General features: G+C 45.3%; 1 protein-coding gene across 4 annotated transcripts in view; it reads right to left on the minus strand.

Moving 5' to 3' along the window:
* LOC135577100 (E3 ubiquitin-protein ligase UHRF2-like) overlaps positions 1-21,104 on the minus strand; it is a 123,812-nt gene that overhangs the window by 67,984 nt on the left and 34,724 nt on the right. For all 4 annotated transcript variants that reach the window (XM_065044797.1, XM_065044796.1, XM_065044795.1 and 1 more), the window contains one exon: positions 9,048-9,313. In XM_065044797.1, the coding sequence (XP_064900869.1) occupies positions 9,048-9,313 (266 nt within the window). The remainder of the gene's footprint in view (positions 1-9,047; positions 9,314-21,104) is intronic.

Here is a 21,104-nt window from a genome sequence, read left to right on the forward strand (position 1 = left end):
TGGTCCAACTCTTGGGTACATGAGCATCTACATGACATACTTTTACAGTCAGGTTCTCTATCCAAACAGCAATATCTTGGCATACTTCAGCAGCCCAGACAGGTTTACCTCTGAGCTGCCAATTGGTCTGCTTCCATTGCTGCAACCATCCCCACATGGCATTTGCCATCATCCATGAGGCAGTATAGAGATAAAGTACTGGACATTTTTCTCATTCAGCAATGTCTAAAGCCAGCTGGATGGCTTTCACCTCTGCAAAATGACTCGATTCACCTTGTCCTTCAGTGCCTTCTGTGACTCGTCATGTGAGACTCCACGCAGCAGCTTTTCACTTCCAATGTTTTCCTATAGTACCACAGGATCCATCAGTGAACAGGGCATACTGCTTCACATTTTCTGGTAGTTTATTATGCAGTGGGGCCTCTTCAGCATGCATCACCTCCTCCTCTGACAATATTCCTAAATCTTTGGCTTCTGGACAGTCCATGATCACTTCCAAGGTTCCTGGGTGACTGGAGCTTCCTATTTGAGCCCACTGTGTGATCACTTCACCCACTTACTCCACATAACATCAGTTGCATGATGTGTAGAGGGGACCTTCCCTTTGAACATCCAGCCCAGCACTGGCAGTCGGGGTGCCAAGAGGAGATGTGCTTCAGTACTCATCACTTTTGAAGCAGCTCGAACCCCTTCATGTGCTGCCAATATCTCATTCTCAGTTGGACTATAACAGGCCTTGAATCATCTGTATCCTTGACTCTAATACCCTAGGGAACAACCTTGAGTCTCCCTGGAGTTTTCTGCCAGAGGTTCTGGGAAGGGCTATTCTTCCCAGCTGTGGTGTAGAGCACATTTTTAACATCTTGTCCTGCCCAGACTGGTCCAAGGGCTACTGTATGAACTATCTCCTGTTTAATTTGTTCAAAGGCTTGCAGCAGCTCAGGGCCCCAATCAAAATAATTCTTCTTCTGGATCACTTGATAGAGAGGGCTTACAATCAGACTGTAATTTGGAATACGCAGGTGTTCCAGAGCTTCACCCTGTCACAGTGCAGTCTGGATCAGTCTACAGCAAATGGTAGGGCTGTGTTTCCACCCCTGGTGCAGTCTATTCCAAGTATACTGGATGCCCCTCCAGGTGAAAGCAAACTGTGGCCTATACTCTGCTGCCAAAGGAATGGAGAAAAACATATTAGCTATATCATTTGTGACATACCACTTGGCTGCCTTTGACTCCAGTTTGTATTGCAGTTCTAGCACGTCTGGTACGGCAGCACCCAGCAGCGGCATGACTTCATTCAGGCCCCAATAGTCTACTATTAGTCTCCACTCTCCATTGGACTTCTGCACTGGCTATATTGGACTATTCAAGGGTGAGGGAGTCTTGCTGATCACTCCTTGGCTCTCCAGTTGATGAATCAGCTTATGGATGGGAATCAGAGTGTCTTGGTTGGTGCAATATTGCCACTGGTGCACTGTTGTGGTAGTGATCAGCACCTGTTGTTCTTCGATCCTCAGTAACCCCACAATAGAAGGGTCCTCTGAGAGACTGCTGGAGGGTAGGAAAGGCATACAGAGGGATCTGGACTGGCTGGATCATTGGGCTGAGGCCAATTGTATGAGGTTTAACAAGGCCAAGTGCTAGGTCCTGCACTTGGGTCATAACAACCCCAGGCAGTGCTACAGCATCGGGGAAGAGTGGCTGGAAAGCTGCCTGGCAGAAAGGGATCTGGGGGTGTTGACTGACAGCTGTCTGAATATGAGCCAGCAGTGTGCCCAGGTGGCCAAAAAGGCCAAAAGCATCCTGGTTTGTATCAGGAATAGTGTGGCCAGCAGGACTAGAGAAGTGATTGTGCCACTGTACTTGGCACTGGTGAGGCTGCACCTTGCATACTGTGTTCAGTTTTGGGCCCTTTATCATAAGAAGGACATTGAGGTACTAGAGAGTGCAGAGGAAGGCTACGAAGCTGGTGAGGGGCCTGAAGCACAAGTCTTATGAGGAGCGGTTGAGGGAGTTGGGGCTGTTTAGCCTTGAGAAAAGGAGGCTGAGGGGAGACCTTATTCCTGTCTACAACTACCTGAAAGGAGGTTGTAGCAAGGAGGGTATTGGTCTCTTGTCCCAAGTAGCAACTGACAGGACAAGAGGAAATGGCCTCAGTTGCACCAGGGGAGGTTTAGATTGTATATTAGGAAAAAATTCTTCATGGAAAGGGTTGTCAGGCAGTGGAACAGGCTGCCCAGGGAAGTGGTGGAGTCACCATCCCTGAAGGTGTTTAAAAGGTGTTCAGTCTACCTGAATAATGAAGACATTAATCTGGTTTTAGTCTAAATCATTAGCTCTGTTATCTAGATGCTGGTTCAAGGATAAAAAACAAGAATGTTCTCATGTACTGCAAAAACTGCACTGTTTACACCTTTTAGTAATAGGGTGCTCTAACTTTATGGATTTGAGGGCAAAAACTGTGTCAGCTGAATATATCTTCCCCTTCTAGGTCTCATAATTTCTGCCCAACCTGCAAGAAGTCTCATTATTAAAAGTCTACCAGGTGCAGAGGCTTTTACAGTTGTTACCACTCACCTTTAGCCTGGTCTAAGGAATCTTTTTGATAGACTAAGGCACACCAATATTTACATACAACACACAGGAGAGACGCAGCTAACATTCATATTTGTCCATACCCAACATCACAGATTGAACATCCAGATACTTTATTAGAGATTGAGTCTAACTCACACTTTTGGAATTAGGTCTAAGTACATTAAGCACTATAATGCTGTTCTTAATTACATCATGAAAGGAATAAATTGTAGTTTTATAGTAAACTTCTGACCTCAGATATATCTAATGCTGTAATTCCACAAAAAAAAGAGTATATTTTCCATCTTATGACCTCTACCATCTAGACAATTTCTTTCCATCCCTTTCACTTGTCCTAAATAACAAACCAAAATAAGCATAGAGAAAATAGATTAAATTCAGGTAGTACTACTTACACCATGTCAAATTTCATCCTATATTTAAAAGTTACTTATACGAACAGAGGGCCCAATCTGCAGAGTTGAGCCTCATCGTAGGGAAGTATGCAGTCTACCCGGAGCCCAGATCAGGGACATCACCAGGATGCTCCCCAACCTGGTGCACCCAACAGACTACTACCCACTGCTGATCTTCCAGACAGGTGGGGAGGAAGCTGCATCCCGCAGTCTGACGGGAATGAAGAAAGATTTCAAGGCCTTGGGATGGATGGTAAAAGAGTCTGGGGCTCAAGTGATTTTCTCTTCCCTCCTTCCAGTTTTGGGTGATGACATAGGATGGAATAGAAAAATTCAGTCCATAAAAAATTTGCTACAAGACTAGTGCTACAGGCAGGGCTTTGGGTTCTTTGATAAAGTTTGGTTTTACAAGACACCAGTCCAAACAGTGATACGTGGGAAAGGTTTATCTCACAGGGGCAAAAGGATGCTGGGACGGGAATTAGCAGGGCTCATTTGGAGAGCTTTAAACTAGACCTGAAGGGCGATGGGGTGGTAGCTGGGTTTGCATCAGTGGGGCAGCACTCTAGAGTTAATGAAGGCTGTGAGGCCTCCCATACTCCTAGGGTAAAATCAGTGTGCTCAGTTCAATCTCTGAAATGCCTGTACACCAATGCGTGCAGGGTGGGGAATAAGCAGGAGGTGTTAGAAACCAGTGTTCGGGCAGGAGACTATGACCTGGTGGCAATTACGGAGACATGGTGGGACAGCACACATGACTGGAATGTGGTCATGGATGGCTATGTCCTTTTCAGGAAAGACAGGCCAGCCAGGCATGGTGGTGGAGTTGCTCTTTATGTAAGAGAGCAACTACAATGTATTGAGTATTATCCAGGCATGAATGATGGGCAAGTTGAGAGACTATGGGTGAAAATCAAGGGGCAGGCTGGCAGGGGAGATACTGTTGTGGGTGTCTATGACAGGCCACCAGATCAGGGTGAGGAAGTTGATGAGGCCTTCTACAGACAGCTGAGAGCAGCCTCACAGTCACAGGCCCTGGTTGCCCTGGGGGATTTTAACTTCCCTGATGTTTGCTGGAAGGACTACTCAGCCAGCCAGGCACAGTCTAGGAGGTTCCTCCAGTGCCTTGACGATAACTTCCTGATGCAAAGGGTGGAGGAGCCGACTAGGAGAGGTGCACTGCTGGACCTCATCCTCACTAACAAGGAGGGTCTGGGTGAAGCGGTAAAGGTTGAGGGCTGCCTTGGTTGCAGCAACCATGAAATGGTGGAGTTCAGGATCTCGTGTGGCAGGAACAGAATAGCAAGCAGAATTGCAACCCTGGACTTCAGCAGGGCAAACTTTGGCCTTCTCAAGCAATTGCTAGGGGAAATCCCATGGGCAAGGCTGCTTGAAGGTAAAGGGGCCCAAGATAGTTGGTTAGTGTTCAGGGACTGCTTCTACCAGGCACAAGATCAGAGCATCCCGACACGTAGGAAGTCAAGGAAGGGAGCCAGGAGACCTGCGTGGTTAAACAGGGAACTGCTGGGTAAGCTCAAATGGAAGAGGAGAGTTCATAGATCATGGAAGGAGGGGCTGGCCACTTGGGGAGAATATAAGGCTGTTGTCAGAGGGTGTAGGGAGGCAACTAGGAAAGCTAAGGCCTCCTTAGAATGAAACCTGGTGAGAGGGGTCAAGGACAACAGAAAGAGCTTTTTCAAATATGTGGCAGATAGAACTAACAGCAGAGGCAATGTAGGCCCACTGATGAACGAGGTGGGTGCTCTGGTGATAGAAGATACAGAGAAGGCAGAGTTACTGAATGCCATCATTGTCTCTGTTTACTCTGCCGGAGGCTGTCCTGAGGAGCCCCGTAGCCCTGAGGCCCCAGAGGAAGTCAGGACAATGGAGGAGTGTGCCTCGGTTGATGAGGACTGGGTTAAGGAGCAATTAGGCAATCTGGACATCCATAAATCCATGGGTCCAGATGGGATGCACCCACGGGTGCTGAGGGAGATGGCTGAGGTCATTGCTGGACCACTCTCCATCAAGTCTTGGGAAACGGGAGAGGTGCCTGAGGACTGGAGGAAAGCAAATGTCACTCCAGTCTTCAAAAAGGGCAGGAAGGAGGACCCGGGTAACTATAGACTGGTCAGCCTCACCTCCATCCCTGGGAAACTGATGGAACAACTTATCCTTGATGCCATCTCAAGGCATATCAAGAATAAGAGGGTCATTAGGGGCAGTCAACATGGCTTCACCAAGGGGAAGTCGTGCTTGACCAACCTTATTGACTTTTATGAGGACATAACGAGATGGAGGGATGATGGCAGGGTGGTGGATGTGGTCTACCTTGACTTCAGTAAGGCATTTGACACAGTCTCCCACAACATCCTTACAGCTAAACTGAGGAAGTGCGGTCTAGATGATCAGGTAGTGAGGTGGACTGCGAACTGGCTGAAGGGAAGAAGCCAGAGAGTCAATGGTGGTCAATGGGCGGAGTCTAGTTGGAGGCCTGTATCTAGTGGAGTGCCTCAGGGGTCAGTACTGGGGCCTGTATTATTCAATATATTCATCAACGATTTGGACAAGGGAACAGAGTGTACTATCAGCAAGTTTGCTGATGACACCAAGCTGGGAGGAGTGGCTGACATGCCAGAAGGCTGTGCTGCCATCCAGCGAGACCTGGACAGGCTGGAGAGTTGGGCGGGGAAAAATTTAATTAAATATAACAAGGGCAAGTGTAGAGTCTTGCATCTGGGTAGGAACAACCCCAGGTTCCAGTATCAGTTGGGGAATGACCTATTAGAGTGCGGCGAAGGGAAAAGGGACCTGGGGGTCCTGGTGGACAGCAGGATGACCATGAGCCAGCACTGTGCCCTTGTGGCCAGGAAGGCCAATGGCATCCTGGGGTGTATTAGAAGGGGGGTGGTTAGTAGGTCGAGAGAGGTTCTCCTTCCCCTCTACTCTGCCCTGGTGAGAACGCAACTGGAATATTGTGTCCAGTTCTGGTCCCCTCAGTTCAAGAAGGCCAGGGAACTGCTGGAGAGAGTCCAGCGCAGGGCAACAAAGATGATCTGCACTAGGAAGCTTGGTCCAAAGAACTAGGTCTATGACAGTGGAGGGCTTCATGTTGAGATCAAGGGTGAATAGCTTTCCAGTATCTCCTGAATAAACATCATTGAGTATTCAGTTTCAGATGTAAACAGAAAGAAAATGAATGGACCTGCCACAACAGCTGGGTATCAAATGATCTTTGCCGTAACATGAACTCCCAGAAACAAGCGTAGGCCTACTCCATGTTACAAATCCCATCTCAAAACATTACAACAGACTTGTCCTTCAGCTGTAGCCTTCTTGGTGGACAGATTTTTCTAGACTGGACAATAAAACAAGCAGTGAAGGAAAACTAGTCTAGATAGTGAGATGATCTCAGGGAGGATCTGAGCAACTGTCAGTCTGTGTCAGAGGAAACCCCATAGTCTTCTCCGTAATGTAAGAAAGACATTTTGACAGCTTCATGGGCACCAGGCTTATGGTCTCCATCTGCAGGTTGCTTGTAAGAGACATGCAGTTTCCCAAAGCAGAAAAAGCAACTGCTTCCATCTCTGGCAAGAATGTTCCTGTCATGGGCAAGGAGCTTAAAACCCTTCAACCAGGGTGAAATCATCTGCTGTAGGAGATAGAAGGAAGGAGAAATGAGCTACTTCATTGAAGAACACAGTAAGAAAAGGCTGACAAGGTGGATTGGTGTCACACAGCCTGGCCCAAACCTAAGCATCCATGAACAGCAACCATGCACAGAAGAAGCAGGAACTAATAGTAAAATATGAACCTCAAAGGACAAGCACAAAGAGATTGTAAATAGGATAAGAACATCTGGAACTGAGAACTGAAGGATGCACAGTACACACTACCCTTTTTATCCATGTATTCTTCCTCCCTTGTGTTTGATATGTGTGCTCTACAGATACCAAACAGGCAAAAAGAGCAATGTCTGAAGCCAGTGTTATGAGTGCATGCACAACCACCCACCATGTGAATGTGCGTGTTAACTACCACTCAAAGAACACAGAAGTGGGATGTTGAAAGGAAAATACAAAGTGTCACAGATGATACCTTGTGTTTTATCATATGTAGGCCATGAACTTTTACCAAAGTGTTTACTAGCTGATAAATGCATAGATTTTGCTTGCTAGAAAGTGTTAAAGTAACTTTTTCTCCCGTAAGCTCAAACTTTTAACATTTCAGGCCAATCAAGTAAATGACCATGATGTAAGCAAAATTAGATAAAACACAATGTTTTAAGATGGTCACTGGCTAAGAACACAAACCTGTGACAGATCATGTTATAGGAAGACTAAGATGACTGCATCTACTGGAAATGCTAGATCTTAAGGTACACATGAAGTAAAATTGATGTTTTGTAAGCATAGGTACTACTATGCAAGTTGGATCAGCTTGACTATACTTTCTACTTCACAGGTGGCTTCTGCCTCGAATCTCTAACTCACATAAAATGATACTACCTGCAAAAGAGGAACATAATTTAACTCCGAAAATTACAAACACACTCTCTCAAATTTTTTCTCTTTGCTCAATTAAATACTTCTGTGATGTTACACAACTAGCCAATCTTAGAATCAGGTCTTTGAAAGCATACCATGATGCATATGTATCATTTCAGAGACTTTAAAATTTTTTTTTTTTTTTTTTTGTAGAATAGTTCAGTCGAAAGGGACCTGCAACAATCATCTAGTCCAACTGTAATAATACTGGGTGACTAAAGTTGTGAGAAAGTTCTAAATTTAAGTATTTTAAGAATTTTTAAAGTAAACTTTTGCTTTCAACACTGTAGCTATCTATTTGTGTATGTGTGTGTGTGTGGACAAACGTATCTGCAGATAAAAAATTGATGGTTGCAGATATAAAACTGCATTTGAACTCCATGTTCAGACAAAAGCTATATTATCCTCCAAGGTAAGTATATAAAGAAAAGTTGTATCTAGCATTGCCAAGAGCAGCTAAAAGATGTTCCACTTAAGTCTTCAACATTCTTGTTTTTTTCCCTAGCAAAAAAAAAACCAACAAAACTTGATAATTGATACTTAGGAAAAAATTTTGTAAACTTGAATTGAATGTATCTTCAAGAAGACTAATACTGAATATCCTTCTGTGTAAAGTAAGCATATGTTCCTTTAATCTCACATGACAAAGTGCGATATTTTTGTTGTTGTCTGTAATAAAAAATTCTCATTGATGCCACTGGTTTAGAAGCTTAGTTAGCTGCTTCAGCAAATTAAGGCATCATTAAAAAACTAGGATCCAATTTACGTGAATGCATCAGTGCAAAAGCTGATGTTGAAAAATCCCTGCAAATCCCACTGAGCTTATGGTTCAAAGCCTCTACTCTAGCACATCTGCCGTAGATTCTGAAATTTGCTTGTACCGAAGATTTAAAAAATAAAAATAAAAAAATCTCTCTGTGCCCTCACTCCAGCTCGGAACTGATTTCATGTTCCCAGTCACCAGATTCTCTATAAGAAACCTCTATGTGAAATGCAGACCTGTCATTTCATGCATAAATATGACTTTTAAAACAAAATGTAAACAATTCAAGCACCGTATTTTTCTTACATAAAACACTTGCTTAGACTTCAATGGAAGGAACTGAATATGAGCAGAGTAGTTTCTAAAGAAAATATTAACTTATATTTTACATAGAAAAACAACTACAGAAAAATCCAATGCATAGGTTCCTTTCCTTAGAGATAGGGATTCTAAGTTTTGTAAAGTCAAGATAAAGTTAATATTTCACGGGAATTTGTGAATAAAAGAAAAAAAAAAAAAAAACAAAACACAAAAACCAAACCGAAACAAACCACCAGCAACTCATTACTCTGAGGATATTCATTATATCTGAATGAAAGGCATTATGGCTTTTTAACATTTCTTTCCTTGGTTGCAATGTTGAACTTGCTCTCTTTGATTCCAAGTTTCTTCAACAAAATTCTTTGTTTATACACACCAAATCAAAACATACAATGTCCTCAAAATAATATCAGAAGCACTTACTCATCATACTTGATATGATAAATAGCTTCTTCATCAGTGTCCATGCAGCCTGAATAAGATGTGGATGGTGTACTGTCCAAATAATTTGCATTCTTCTCTCTAGAATAATCTTGACTTAAGTTTCCATTAGTCCTTTTGTACGAATTGCCACTCTTTACTTGAGCTTTACCATTTTTATGTCCTTTTGTTGCTCGAGTAACATTTTCTATATGAGCTTCAAACCAGGCTCCAATGCTGACATCACGGGCATCCACCAATTCATTTATCTAAAAGGAAAATTTGATAATGAATACTTATTTTCTATAATCCTAGTTAAGAACAGAAAGGAAAACTGACTAAAGTAGTTAACTGTCAGTGAAAAAAATTCTATACTACTGGTTTGGCTTTGGATAAATTAGAGCAATGTTCAGTCATTCAAGTGTTGTGCTTTAAGTATTTTATTCCTCTACTCTTAATAAGATGTTATGAACACAATTTGTAAAAAATATATTTTTTAAAGTTGAGGCTGATTTACTATTTTTTTAACGTACAAATCAGCTTAATCTCTCTTTCCACTGAACTTTTTCTTGCTTCATGGAATTGTTCCTGATGACTAAAATAAGCACGTGTACTTAAAATATTATCCTACAACCAGACTTTCTTGGACTTCTAAATTGGAGTTATTAATTAACCCTGATTCTTTTTGACCTACACTGCTGCTGAATCCTTCAATATTTGAGAAAGGAGGGGGGAGGGAGATGGGCTCTCCAAGTCTAACAAGGCTGCTATCATAACCAGTCAAGACTGGTACTTCCATAAATCTTTCAGCTGTAAGAAACACAAGTCTCTCATGACTCTTCTCCTTTCTGTGCTCACAGTAGTGCTGGTAGTAAGCTATGAAGCTACTCTGTTGTAGAGCATGTTTCATTCATTCATAATCCTAACACATTTTCTCAGGCCTTCAACTAATTAAATGTATATTACTTCAATAATACAAGGTTTTTCCTGTGATTTGAGTTAAACCACTGAAGTATACATCGCTTCAGTTACACAGTCATTCTTTTAAAAAGGGTAGTGTATAAACAGTTATTTTATTTGAACTATTAACTGGATTAAAATAGTATAAAAAAAAAAAAAACAAAACACCCAAACGCTTAAGGAATGCCTTCATACACTGCACACCAAATATAAGAAAACATTATTGCAATAGAACTGCTATGGAGCCATACCAAGTGAAGAAGATAAGGCATATGGAAGAGGACTTTAAGATGAAAAATTTTAAGAAAATTCTAAAAATGCTCAGAATAGGTTCAATTACTGTAAAATCAAATTGGGGGAACTACTTTTCACATTTGTTTTGGAAATAATATTTTAACAGGAATGTTTCACAGATGTATTTTTAGTTGTACTTTATTTGTAAAACACCCTTTTTTTCTATTTCTTTTTAACATAAAGAAGGAAATTTACCTTCTAAAGATCATCTAAATGTCTCTTAAAAAAGTAAAACACACACACACACACAAAACAAACAAAAAAAAACCCCTAAACCACAAGCAAACAAAAAAAACTCAGAAAAAAATGAACCCGAAAGATGATAACACATTAACATAACAGCCAACCCCAGGGCATGAATAAACTTGTTTTACCACGCTATGATGAGCGTGGCAGGTAAGAATATAATACATAAAGTATATATCATATTGAGCCTATTTCTTCTTGCTTTTCACACGCTTCCTTGGGGGGGGGGGGGGGGGGGGGGAAATCCAACCAAACCTTTTCGTTTTTATTTATATATACAGATGTGAATATACAGATATCGATATGGTGAGGTCTGGTAGATTGACTATACTGCCACAAAATTGCCAAGGCAAGCACTACATGGAAGCAACTACTGGGTGGCTAGAAACATACCCTGTAAAATATGTCACCGCTCGAAACACCATCCTGGGCCTTGAAAGGCCAGTTCTGTGGCAACAGGACACCCCAGAAAGAATCGAGTCAGACAATGGGACTAATTTCCGAAACAACCTCTCAGACTCCTGGGCCAGGAAACATGACACTGATTGAGTGTATCACACCCCCTGTCACCCACAAACCTCCAGAAAGACTGAATGACTGTTAAAGACTATGCTGAGAGCATTGGGTGCTGGGGAATAGAAGCACTGGGATGTAAAATTAGCAGAAGCCACTTGGCAGGTTAACACCAGAGGATCAGATAACCGACCTGGTCCTGGCCAAACACAGCCTCTACATATTGTGGGAGGAGATAAGGTGCACATAGGGAAGTGGCAGGGAAAGGCATTGTGGGATTGCCTTTGCTCAGGGACCCAGGTGTACTTGGTGGGTAATGCAGAAGGATGGGGAAACCCATGCACCCACCATCATACACAAAATCAACCATTCCTTTATGTGGCACATCCCCCTTTAAATAATACTAACTCAGCGATTAGCAGATTCTTAAGCCAATTGTCACAGAGTTATTTTAAAATACTATTTTACAATGAATTAGTGTTCTATTCTCTGCACAAGTAATTTTTTTTAAACCAGTCTTCTTTACAGGAGTATTCTATGGCTAGTAATGCCACATTTAAGTCTGCAACTAGAACACCAGAGAGGAGACTGCTGCAAGCATGCTTCTCTAACAATTTAAAAAGTATAAAGAACTGTGTGGTACTTGGCAGTAACGATACTCAGGGCAAAAATATCTGTTTCTGGTATGACCAAAAACCCAAGTTCCTAGAATATCAGCAAATGGGCAAACTTAGAGCAAGTCAATTAATCTGCAATAGTGACTACCATCTTTGGGGACCACAAAAAAAAAAAAAAAAAAAGAGAATTACCAAAAAATAACTGACACACTCGAGTTCTTACGCTGCCTGATTTAACAGTAACTTATTTGTATATCCCTACCCAGCACTATTGCTTCATTAAGGTTTAAAAGAATAACCTGAGTTGGAAGACGATCAGTACCTGAGGTGCTCTACTTTGTTACAGAAGGAAAGAAAAGCTACAAGAAGATGTGGTTTCTTGAAGTACACACTATACTAAAGTTAACATGACAAGGGGCTCATAACCAGTAAGGCTACATTCTCATAGCCAGCTACTGCAAGGATGCAGCTATATGCACAACATAGTACCACTTTCTCCAGCATACCCTTCCCTCTGCAATTAAGATAACACCTTCTCGTCTGTTCCAACTTTCCAAGTTGTACTAAAGCAATGTCAGCTAGGGAAAATTGAGGATATAGTCCCATGTCTATATATGAACAAACAAGGACAATCTGTGCACATTCAGAGGAAATTAATAAAATAGACACTTTAAATCCTTACTGAACACAGTATTAATTACAAAAAAGTTCTTCTTTCCAGTAGTCAGCTCCTACTTCACCAGAAATCATGAAAGCATTACTGAAATGAGTCACAAATAACCCCTCAGACAAATTAAGTATCCAACCTAAAAAAACTGGCATTTTTTGTCAAACTAGGTACTGCAATTTGTCTCTGAAACTAAGCTTTGGGGAATGGGTGAACAGCAAGTCCTCCGATCAGCTTGATAGGACATTCAATCCAACAACAGTTTATATAGCAGATTGAGAAAAACTTTGCTCAAAGATGACTCCCCCAAAATGAGGGTGCCTAGGCAACATATTAAACTAAAAGCTAAACACTTGGTAAATAATCTTAAATAATATTTTTAAGAACATTTGTTGTCAGTTCATAATTTACATTTATGAAGTCGACAGGTAAATAATTAGTCAAGCTGTATTTCGTATAAGTCAAAAATTACTTTCTAAAGGGATATTAGAATATGTACTAAAGCAAGAGTAACTTTGCTAGCTCTTCTAACTCCAGTAATTTCAAAAACAGTCATAGCTGGTTCATCTGTCAGTATACTGAGCATCTACAAGTGCAAGAAAAAGATGACATCTTCCAAACACATAGAAATTCCTAGCCTCTACAAAGCACGCAATGATTTTGTTATTTAGTTGCTCCTTAGGGAGTGCAGCAGCCCAGAGCGCTGCAGAGGTGCAAGCACTGGCAGGGGCGGTTTGTGGTGCAGGGCACCTGGGATGCTGCAGGGGCTGCTCTCAGTTTGCACAGCAATTTGCACACAGAAAGGCTGACTCCTGATTAGGGAGGATCTGGCTCACAGAGAGCAGCAGGTGGTGACATGGCAGTTGTCACAGCAGTTATTAACATGGCTGTGGTGCAGAGGGGACAGGCACTTATGCTGAGGACTGCATGGGGCTGCTTGGAGATTGTGTGGCGATGGTCTCAATGGGAAGCAGGACACGCTCCCCAGCACTGACTGGTGATAATGCCCTTGGCACACTGGAGGCCTTGATCCAAACAGAGTTGGGGTGGGGTGGGGTGGGGTGGGAGGATGACACTTCCTGGGTCTCAGGCTGCAGAGAGTGCCTGGGGCCTCTCTATGGGACTGGGGGCAGCGGTGGCATCTCCTGTGAGAGATGCACTCTGGTCGAAATGCTGAGCCACCAGGTGAAGGAGATGCAGGAAGAGGTGAGCAGGCTGCAAATCATCGGGGAGGACAATGAGGAGATTGACAGGGTCTTTGCAGAAACTCTGCAGAGACAACAGCCTGAGCCACACACAGCAAGGAAGGAGGGACAGCTAGAGACCATGGTCAAACAGATAGCTGAGGGTGGCTGTCAAGATGGAGAAGGCTGAAAGCTTGTGACTTCTGGCAAATGGAAGAAAGGCTCCTGCTCCACCTGCAGACCTACAACTGCCCTGGGTATAGTGCCCTGGGCATAGTGCCCTGGGCACTGGTGAGGACAAACGAGACCCTTCAGGGTATGCATCAGAGCCAGCTGAGCCCAAACCTTGTGTCTGCGCAAAGGGAAAAAGGAAAGTGACAGTCATTGGAGACCCCCTACCGTGGGGGACAGAGGCACCTATCTGCTGACCCAAACTGATATCTTGGGAGGTTTTTTGCTTGCCAGGGGCCAGGATCTGGGATGTTGCAAAGGCACTACCAAAGCTTGTCTGGCCCTCAGCCTATTACCCCTTCTTGCACTTCCATGTGGCCACCAATGTTATTGCCAGGGGTAACCTGGAGTATTTCACAAGTGACTACAGAACTTCTGGGGGTGAGGGTGAAGGGCATGTGGACCCAGGTGGTATTCTCCTCAATGCTGCCAGTGAGGAGGAAAGGCTCAGGTAGAAGTGGACTCATCCAGTGGGTCAAGACCTGGCTGTATGGCTGCTGTCACAGGCAGGACTTTGTCTCCTATGGCCATGGGACCCTCTTTGAGGAGCGAGGGCTACTGAGCAAGGATGGGATACATCTGACGAAGTGGGGCAAGAGTGTTTTTGCAAACAGGCTTGCTAACCGAGTGAGGCGGGCTTTAAATTAGGTATGCCAGGAGAGGGCTGCCATAACCTGAAGAGAAGTGAAGGCACAAGGGGCAGAACGAATGTATCTGGGGGACAGCATGACAGGGGAGGCTCTCACGCTTTCCCTGTAAAAGCAGCACGACTTGGAGCCCATCTCAAATGCTTGAACAGAAATGCGTGTAGCATGGGGAACAAGCAGGAGGAATTAGAAGTCCGTACACAGTTGCAGAGCTATGACCTCATTGGGACTATGGAGACGTGGTAGGATAGCTCTCCTGATTGGAGTGCTCCAATGGAGGGATACAGGCTCTTCAGGAAAGATAGGGTGGGCAGGCGAGGAGGAAGGGTTGATTGAGCTCTACACAAAGGAGCGGCTTGAATGCATGGAGCTTTACCTTAGGACAGGTGACAAAGCAGTTGAAAGCTTGTGGGTAAGGATTAGAAGACAGACAATCACAGGTGATGCTGTGCCAGGTGTCTGCTACAGACCTCCTGATCAAGAAGAAGAGGTAGATGAAGCCTTCTTTAGGCAGTCGGAGAAAGCTTCACAGTTACAGGCCCTGGTACTCGTGCGGGATTTTAACCACCCCAGTATCTGCTGGAAGGACAATACAGCAGGGCAGGAGCAATCCAGGAGACTTCTGGAGCGTACAGAAGACTATTTCTTGATGCGAGTGATCAGCGAACCGACTAGGGAAAATGCACTGTTGGACCTGCTACTCACAAACAACTGGTTGATGGTGTGAAGGTTGAGGGCAGCCTTGGCTGCAGCAACCATGAAACTGTGGAGTTTAAGATCCCGAGAGGCATGATCAAGACAAACAGCAGAATTACAACCCTGGACTTCAGAAGAGCAGATTTTGGCCTGTTCAGAGACCAGCTTGGCAGGATCCCATGGGAAATTGCCCTGGAGGGTGAGGACGCCCGGGAGAGAAGGTTGATCTTCAAGGACAAACTCCTCAGAGCGCAAGAACCATCCATTTGCAATGTGCAGGAAGTTGAGCAAGTGTGGCAGAAGGCCAGCATGGATGAACAGGGAGCTTCTGACTGCACTCAGACACAAAAAGGAAGTACACAGGAGGTAGAAGCAGGGACATGCTGCTTGGGAGGCATATCAAGACACTGCGTGCACAAGTAGAAATGCAGTCAGGAAAGCCAAAGCTCAGCTGGAGTTGAACCTAGCAAGGGAGGTGAGGGGCAACAAGAAAGGTTTGTCGAAGTACATCAAGTACATCAGTAGCAAAATGAAGACTAAGGAGAGCATGAGCTCATTGTTCAATGGGGCAGGGGACCTTGTGTCAAGTGACAGGGAAAAGGCTGAGGTACTCGATGCCTTTTTTGCCTCAGTTTTCACTGGTAAGGTCTGCCCTTGGGCCTCCCAGGTCCCTGAGCATCCTAGCAGAGTCTAGGAGAGTAAAGCAGTAGCCACAGTAGAGGAAGAAAGAGTTAGGAATCACTTAACCCACTTGGACATACACAAGCCCATGGGATCAGATGGCATGCATCTGAGGGTGCTGAAGGAGCTGGCCAATGACACTGTGAGGCTTCTCTCTATCATCTTTGAAAGGTCATGGCAATTGGAGGAGGTTCCTCATGACTGGAAAAAGGCAGATGTCACACCCATCTTCAAGAAGGGCAGGAAGGAGGATCCAAGGAACTACAGGCCAGCCAGACTCACCTCAGTCCCTGGAAAGGTTATGGAGCAAATCCACTTAGAAGCCATTTCTAAACACATGATGGACAAGAAGATGATTGCAAGCAGCCAAAGTGGCTTTACCAAGGGCAAATCGTGCCTTACCAACCTCATTTCTTTCTATGATGTGGTGACTGGTTTTGTTGACAAGGAGAGGGGAGTGGATGTTGTATACCTTGACTGAAGAAAGGCTTTTGAAACACTCTCTCATAGTCTCCTTATCACCAAATTGGCATGATATGGGCGGGTGGAAAATTGGCAGGACCACTGGGCTCAAAGAGTTGTGATCAGTGGTGCAAAGTCTAGCTGGGGTCCAGTAACTACTGGGGTCCCTCAGGAGACTGGAATCAATACCGTTTAATGTCTTCATTAACAACCCGGGTGAGGGGACAAAGTGCACTCTTGGCAAGTTTGCAGATTATACCAAATTGGAGGGGGAGCAGTCAATGTGCTGGACTTTCAGAGGGATCTGGACAGGCTGAAGAAATGGGCTGACGGGAACCTCATGAAGTTCAACAAAAACAAATGCCAAGTCCTGCACCTGGGCTGGAATAGCCCCATGCAACAGTACGGGCTGGAGGATGACTGCCTAGGAAGCAGCTCTGCAGAAAAGGCAACCCTGGCTGTACATACAGACTGGGAAACGAGAGGCTGGAGAGCAGTTCTGCGGAGAGAGATCTGGGGGCTCTGGTTGATGGCCAGTTGAACATGAGCCAACAGTGTGCCCTGGCAGCCAAGAGGGTCAACCGTGTCCTGGGGTGGGGTGCATCAAGCCCAGCATTGCCAGCCGGTCGAGGGAGGTGATTGGCCCACTCTACTCTGCACTGGTGTGACCTCGCCTGGAGTACTGTGTGCAGTTCTGGGCGCCACAGTATAAAAAGGATATAAAGCTACCGGAGAGTGTCCAGAAGAGGGCTACAAAGTTGGTGAAGGGTTTGGAGGGGAAGTCGAATGAGAAGTGGCTAAAGTCACTTGGTTTGTCCAGCCTGGAGAAGAGGAGACTGAGGGGAGACCTCATTTTGGTCTATAGCTTCCTCACAAGGGGAGGAGGAAGGGTAGGTGCTGATCTCTTCTCTCTGGCGACCAATGACAGAACCCGAGGGAATGGCAGGAAGATATGCCAGGGGAGGTTTAGATTGGACATTAGGAAAAGGTTCTTCCCCCAGAGGGTGGTGGAGCACTGGAACAGGCTCCCCAGGGAGGTAGTCACAGCCCCAAGCCTGACAGTGTTCAAGAAGCGACTAGACAATGGCCTCAGACACATGGTGTGAACTGTGGGGTTGCTGTATGCAGGGACAGGAGTTGGACTCGATGATCCTTGTCGGTCCCTTCCAACTCAGGACATTCTATGAAAAGGACCTGGGGGTCCTGGTGGACAACAAGTTGAACATGAGCCAACAGTGCGCCCTTGCAGCAAAGGAGGCCAACAGCCTCCTGAGCTGTATTAGTAACAGTGCAGCCAGCAGTTCCAGGGAAGTGATCCTTTCCCTCTCTTGTCTTGGCACTTGTGAGACCTTATCTGGAGTAGTGTCCACTTTTGGTCTCCCCATTACAAGAAAGACATGGGCATACTGGAGCAAGACCAGTTCCTTTGTGTGCCTGGGCATGGCTTCCAGGAGGATTTGCTCCCCATCCTTCCCAGATTCTGAGGTGAGTTTGACCAGTCTTTTTCTCCTTGGATTCTCCTTCTTGAAGATGGGTGTGATGTTTGCCTTTTTCCAGTCATCAGGAACCCTCAGGGCCATCTCATCTGGTTCCATGGACTTGTGTGTGTCCAGTTGGCTGAAGTGCTCCCTAACTCAGTCTTCCTCTACTGTGAGTAATACTTCCCTGCCCCAGAGTCTGCCACTAGGCTCAGGGATCTGAGAGACCTGAGGGCCAACCTTACCTGTAAAAAACTGAGGCAAGGAAGGCACTGAGTTCCTTAGTCTTTTTGATGTTCTTAGCTATTAGATTCCGAGCACCGGTGAGCAGTGGGCACGTTTTCCTTAGCCTTTCTTTTGCTGATGCTGTACTTATAGAAGCCCTTCTTGTTGCCCTTTACATTTCTTGCTAGCCAAGCCTTGGCTTTCCTAACTAAATCCTTGCATGCATCTCCATATTCATCCTGGGAAGCCATTCCCTGCTCCCACTTTCTGTGTACTTCCTTTTTGTCTTTGAGCTCAGTCAGGAATCCCCTGTTCGTCTGTGCTGGCCTTCTGCCACACTTGCTCAACTTCCTGCATGTCTGAGTGGATTATTCTTGTGCTTTGAGGAGGTTGTCTTTTTGAGGATCAATCAGCCCTCCTGAGCCCTTTGCCCTTTAGAACAGTCTCTCATAGTATCCTGCCAAAATCTGCTCTCCTGAAGTCCAGGGTTATAGTTTTGCTATGTGTCTTGCTCACTTCTTTCAGGATATTCAGCTTCATCCTCATTGTGGCTGCTGCCAAGGGTGCCATTGACCTTTATGTCCACAACCTGTTCTTTGTTTGTGGGTGACGGGTCCAACATCTTCCCTTAGTTGGCTTGTTATCTCCATCAAGAGCTTGTATTCAACACACTCAAAAAAAATTCCTAGATCAATTTTTGTCCTTTCATGTTGCCTTTCCATCAGATGTTGGTGTGGTCGAAGTCCCTCATGAGTACCAGGGCCTGTGATCGTGTGGGCTTTTTCCAGTTGTGTAAAGAAGGCTTCCTCTACTTCCTCTTGATCAGGTGATCTATAGCAGACATCTCCCCAGTGTTGTGGTTTAACTGCGGACAGCAACAAAGCACCACACGGCCACTGGCTCACTCCCTGCCCAGTGGGATGGGGGGAGAATCAGAAGGGTAAAAATAAGAAAACTCATGGGTTGAGATAAAGACAGTTTAACAGGTAAAGCAAAAACTGTGCATGCAAGCAAAAAGCAAAATAAGGAATTCACTCACTACTTCCCATCGGCAGGCAGGTGTTTAGCCATTTCCAGGAAAGCAGGGCTCCATCACACATAACAGTTTCTTGGGAAGATATACCCCATAACTCCAAACGTCTCCCCCTTCCTCCTTCTAACCCCAGCTTTTATTGCTGAGAGTGACATCATACGGTATAGAATATCCCTTTGGTCAGTTCGGGTCAGCTGTCCCAGCTGTGTCCCCTCCCGACTTCTTGTGCACCCCCAGCCCACTCACTGGCAGGGCGGTGTGAGAAGCAGAAAAGGCCTTGACGCTGTGTAAGCACTGCTCAGCAATAACTAAAACGTCCCTGTGTTATCAACACTGTTTTCAGCACAAATCCAAAACATAGCCCCATACAGGCTACTACAAAGAAATTTAACTCTATCCCAGCCAAAACCAGTACACCCAGGCATCACCTCTGTTGGTCTGTTCTCTGATTTGTACTCACATTCTCTTGACTGGCTCCTTCCCCGCTCCAGGGAAAAGCTGTGTCTGTTTGAGCTACTCCTTTGCACAGATCACAACTCCCCCCTGCCTCTTGTCCAGCCTGTCCTTTCTGAAGAGCTTCATCCATCCATGGCTGCACTTCATTTATGTGACCTATCCCCCACATCTCTGTAATCCCAATGAGAACAGAGCCCTGCAACCATGCCCAGAATATTGATTTGTCTTGGTTTTGTCATGTGCGTGCATTTATGTGCAGGCACTTGAGATGGGCTCCCACTTGTGCTGCTTTCACAGGGAAAGTGAGGGCCTACTTTCTCCATGCCCCTGTTTCCTTATTTCTCTTCAGGACTTGGTCATCATGACCTGTCAGACCTAGTTCAAAGTCCTCCTCCCCAGGTTGGCAAAGATGCCCCACTTTGTCAGGTGGTTCTTGTTCCTTCTCAGCAGTCCTCAGCAATCAACTAGGATCCCATGCACACTAGCTGTGCAGCCAGGTGTTCACCTATAGGATGCATCTGCTCCTGCCGGAGCCTTTTCCCTTCACCCGCAGTATTGAGAAGAACACCTGGGCTCCCATGTGCTTCACCCTTGTTCCCAGACCTCTGTTGTCACTTGTGATTTGCTCTACGTCCCTTTTTTGCAGTGTTACCAGCATCCACACAAATGAGCACTAAGGGATAATAGGTCAAAGGACTGGACGAGCCTTGGCAGCCTCTCTGTAGTATCCTGCATCTGGGCCTCCAGCAAGCAACAAACCTCCTGTGACAGATCCTTTCCTACAAGAAGACAGAACCAGGCTCTTCACGGTGGTGCATGATGGGAGGATGAGAGGCAATGGCCATAAGCTGAAACAAGAGAGGCTCTGACTCAATGTAAGGAGAAAACTTTTTCACAATAAAGTCAATCAAGCAGTAGAGCAGGTCGCCCAGAGGGGTTGTGCAATCTCTGTCTTCGGATGTTTTCAAGACTTGACTGGATAAAGTCCTGAGCAACCTGGTCTGAATTCAGTGTTGACCTTGCTTTGAGCAGAATGTCGGACTAGAGCCCTTCCAAACCTGAATTATTCTATGATCCTAAGTCTGGTCAGCGGATGGGTCCCCTGCAGAAGGGAGACTCCAACTGCAGTCACCCAATGTTCCCTCTTGGTGCTGATGCACAGTTCTATTTGGTGTACCGTGGCAAGGTTTTGGTAGCCGGGGTGCAGGGGTGGCTTCTGTGAGAAGAGACCAGGGGCTGCCCTGTGCCAGACATGGATGGTTCCAGCCAGCTCCACAACATACCCACTGCAGGCCAGAGCTGAGGCAATCAGCAAAGCTGGTGGCGCCTCTATGAAAGCATATTTAAGAAAGGGCAAAACGCCACATGGCAGAGAGAGGAGTGAGGAAAAAAAGTGTGAGAAACGTCCCTGTGAACACCAAGGGCAAAGAAGGAGAGGGAGGAGGTGCTCCAGGTGCCAGAGCAGATATTCCACTGCAGCCCATGGAAGAGACCACAGTGGAGCAGGTATTTCCCTGCAGCCCATGGAGAGGAGCCACACTGGAGCAAGGGAAAAGTGTAAGGAGGAAGGAGTGGCAGAGACAAAAAGTATCATTAACTGACCACAACCCCCAAATCCCCGTATCCCTGCACCGCTCAGGGGGGTGGGGAGGTGGGTGTAGAGGAGTCAG

The sequence above is a fragment of the Columba livia genome, chromosome W (genome assembly GCF_036013475.1).
Source record: "Columba livia isolate bColLiv1 breed racing homer chromosome W, bColLiv1.pat.W.v2, whole genome shotgun sequence".
NCBI lineage: Eukaryota > Metazoa > Chordata > Aves > Columbiformes > Columbidae > Columba > Columba livia.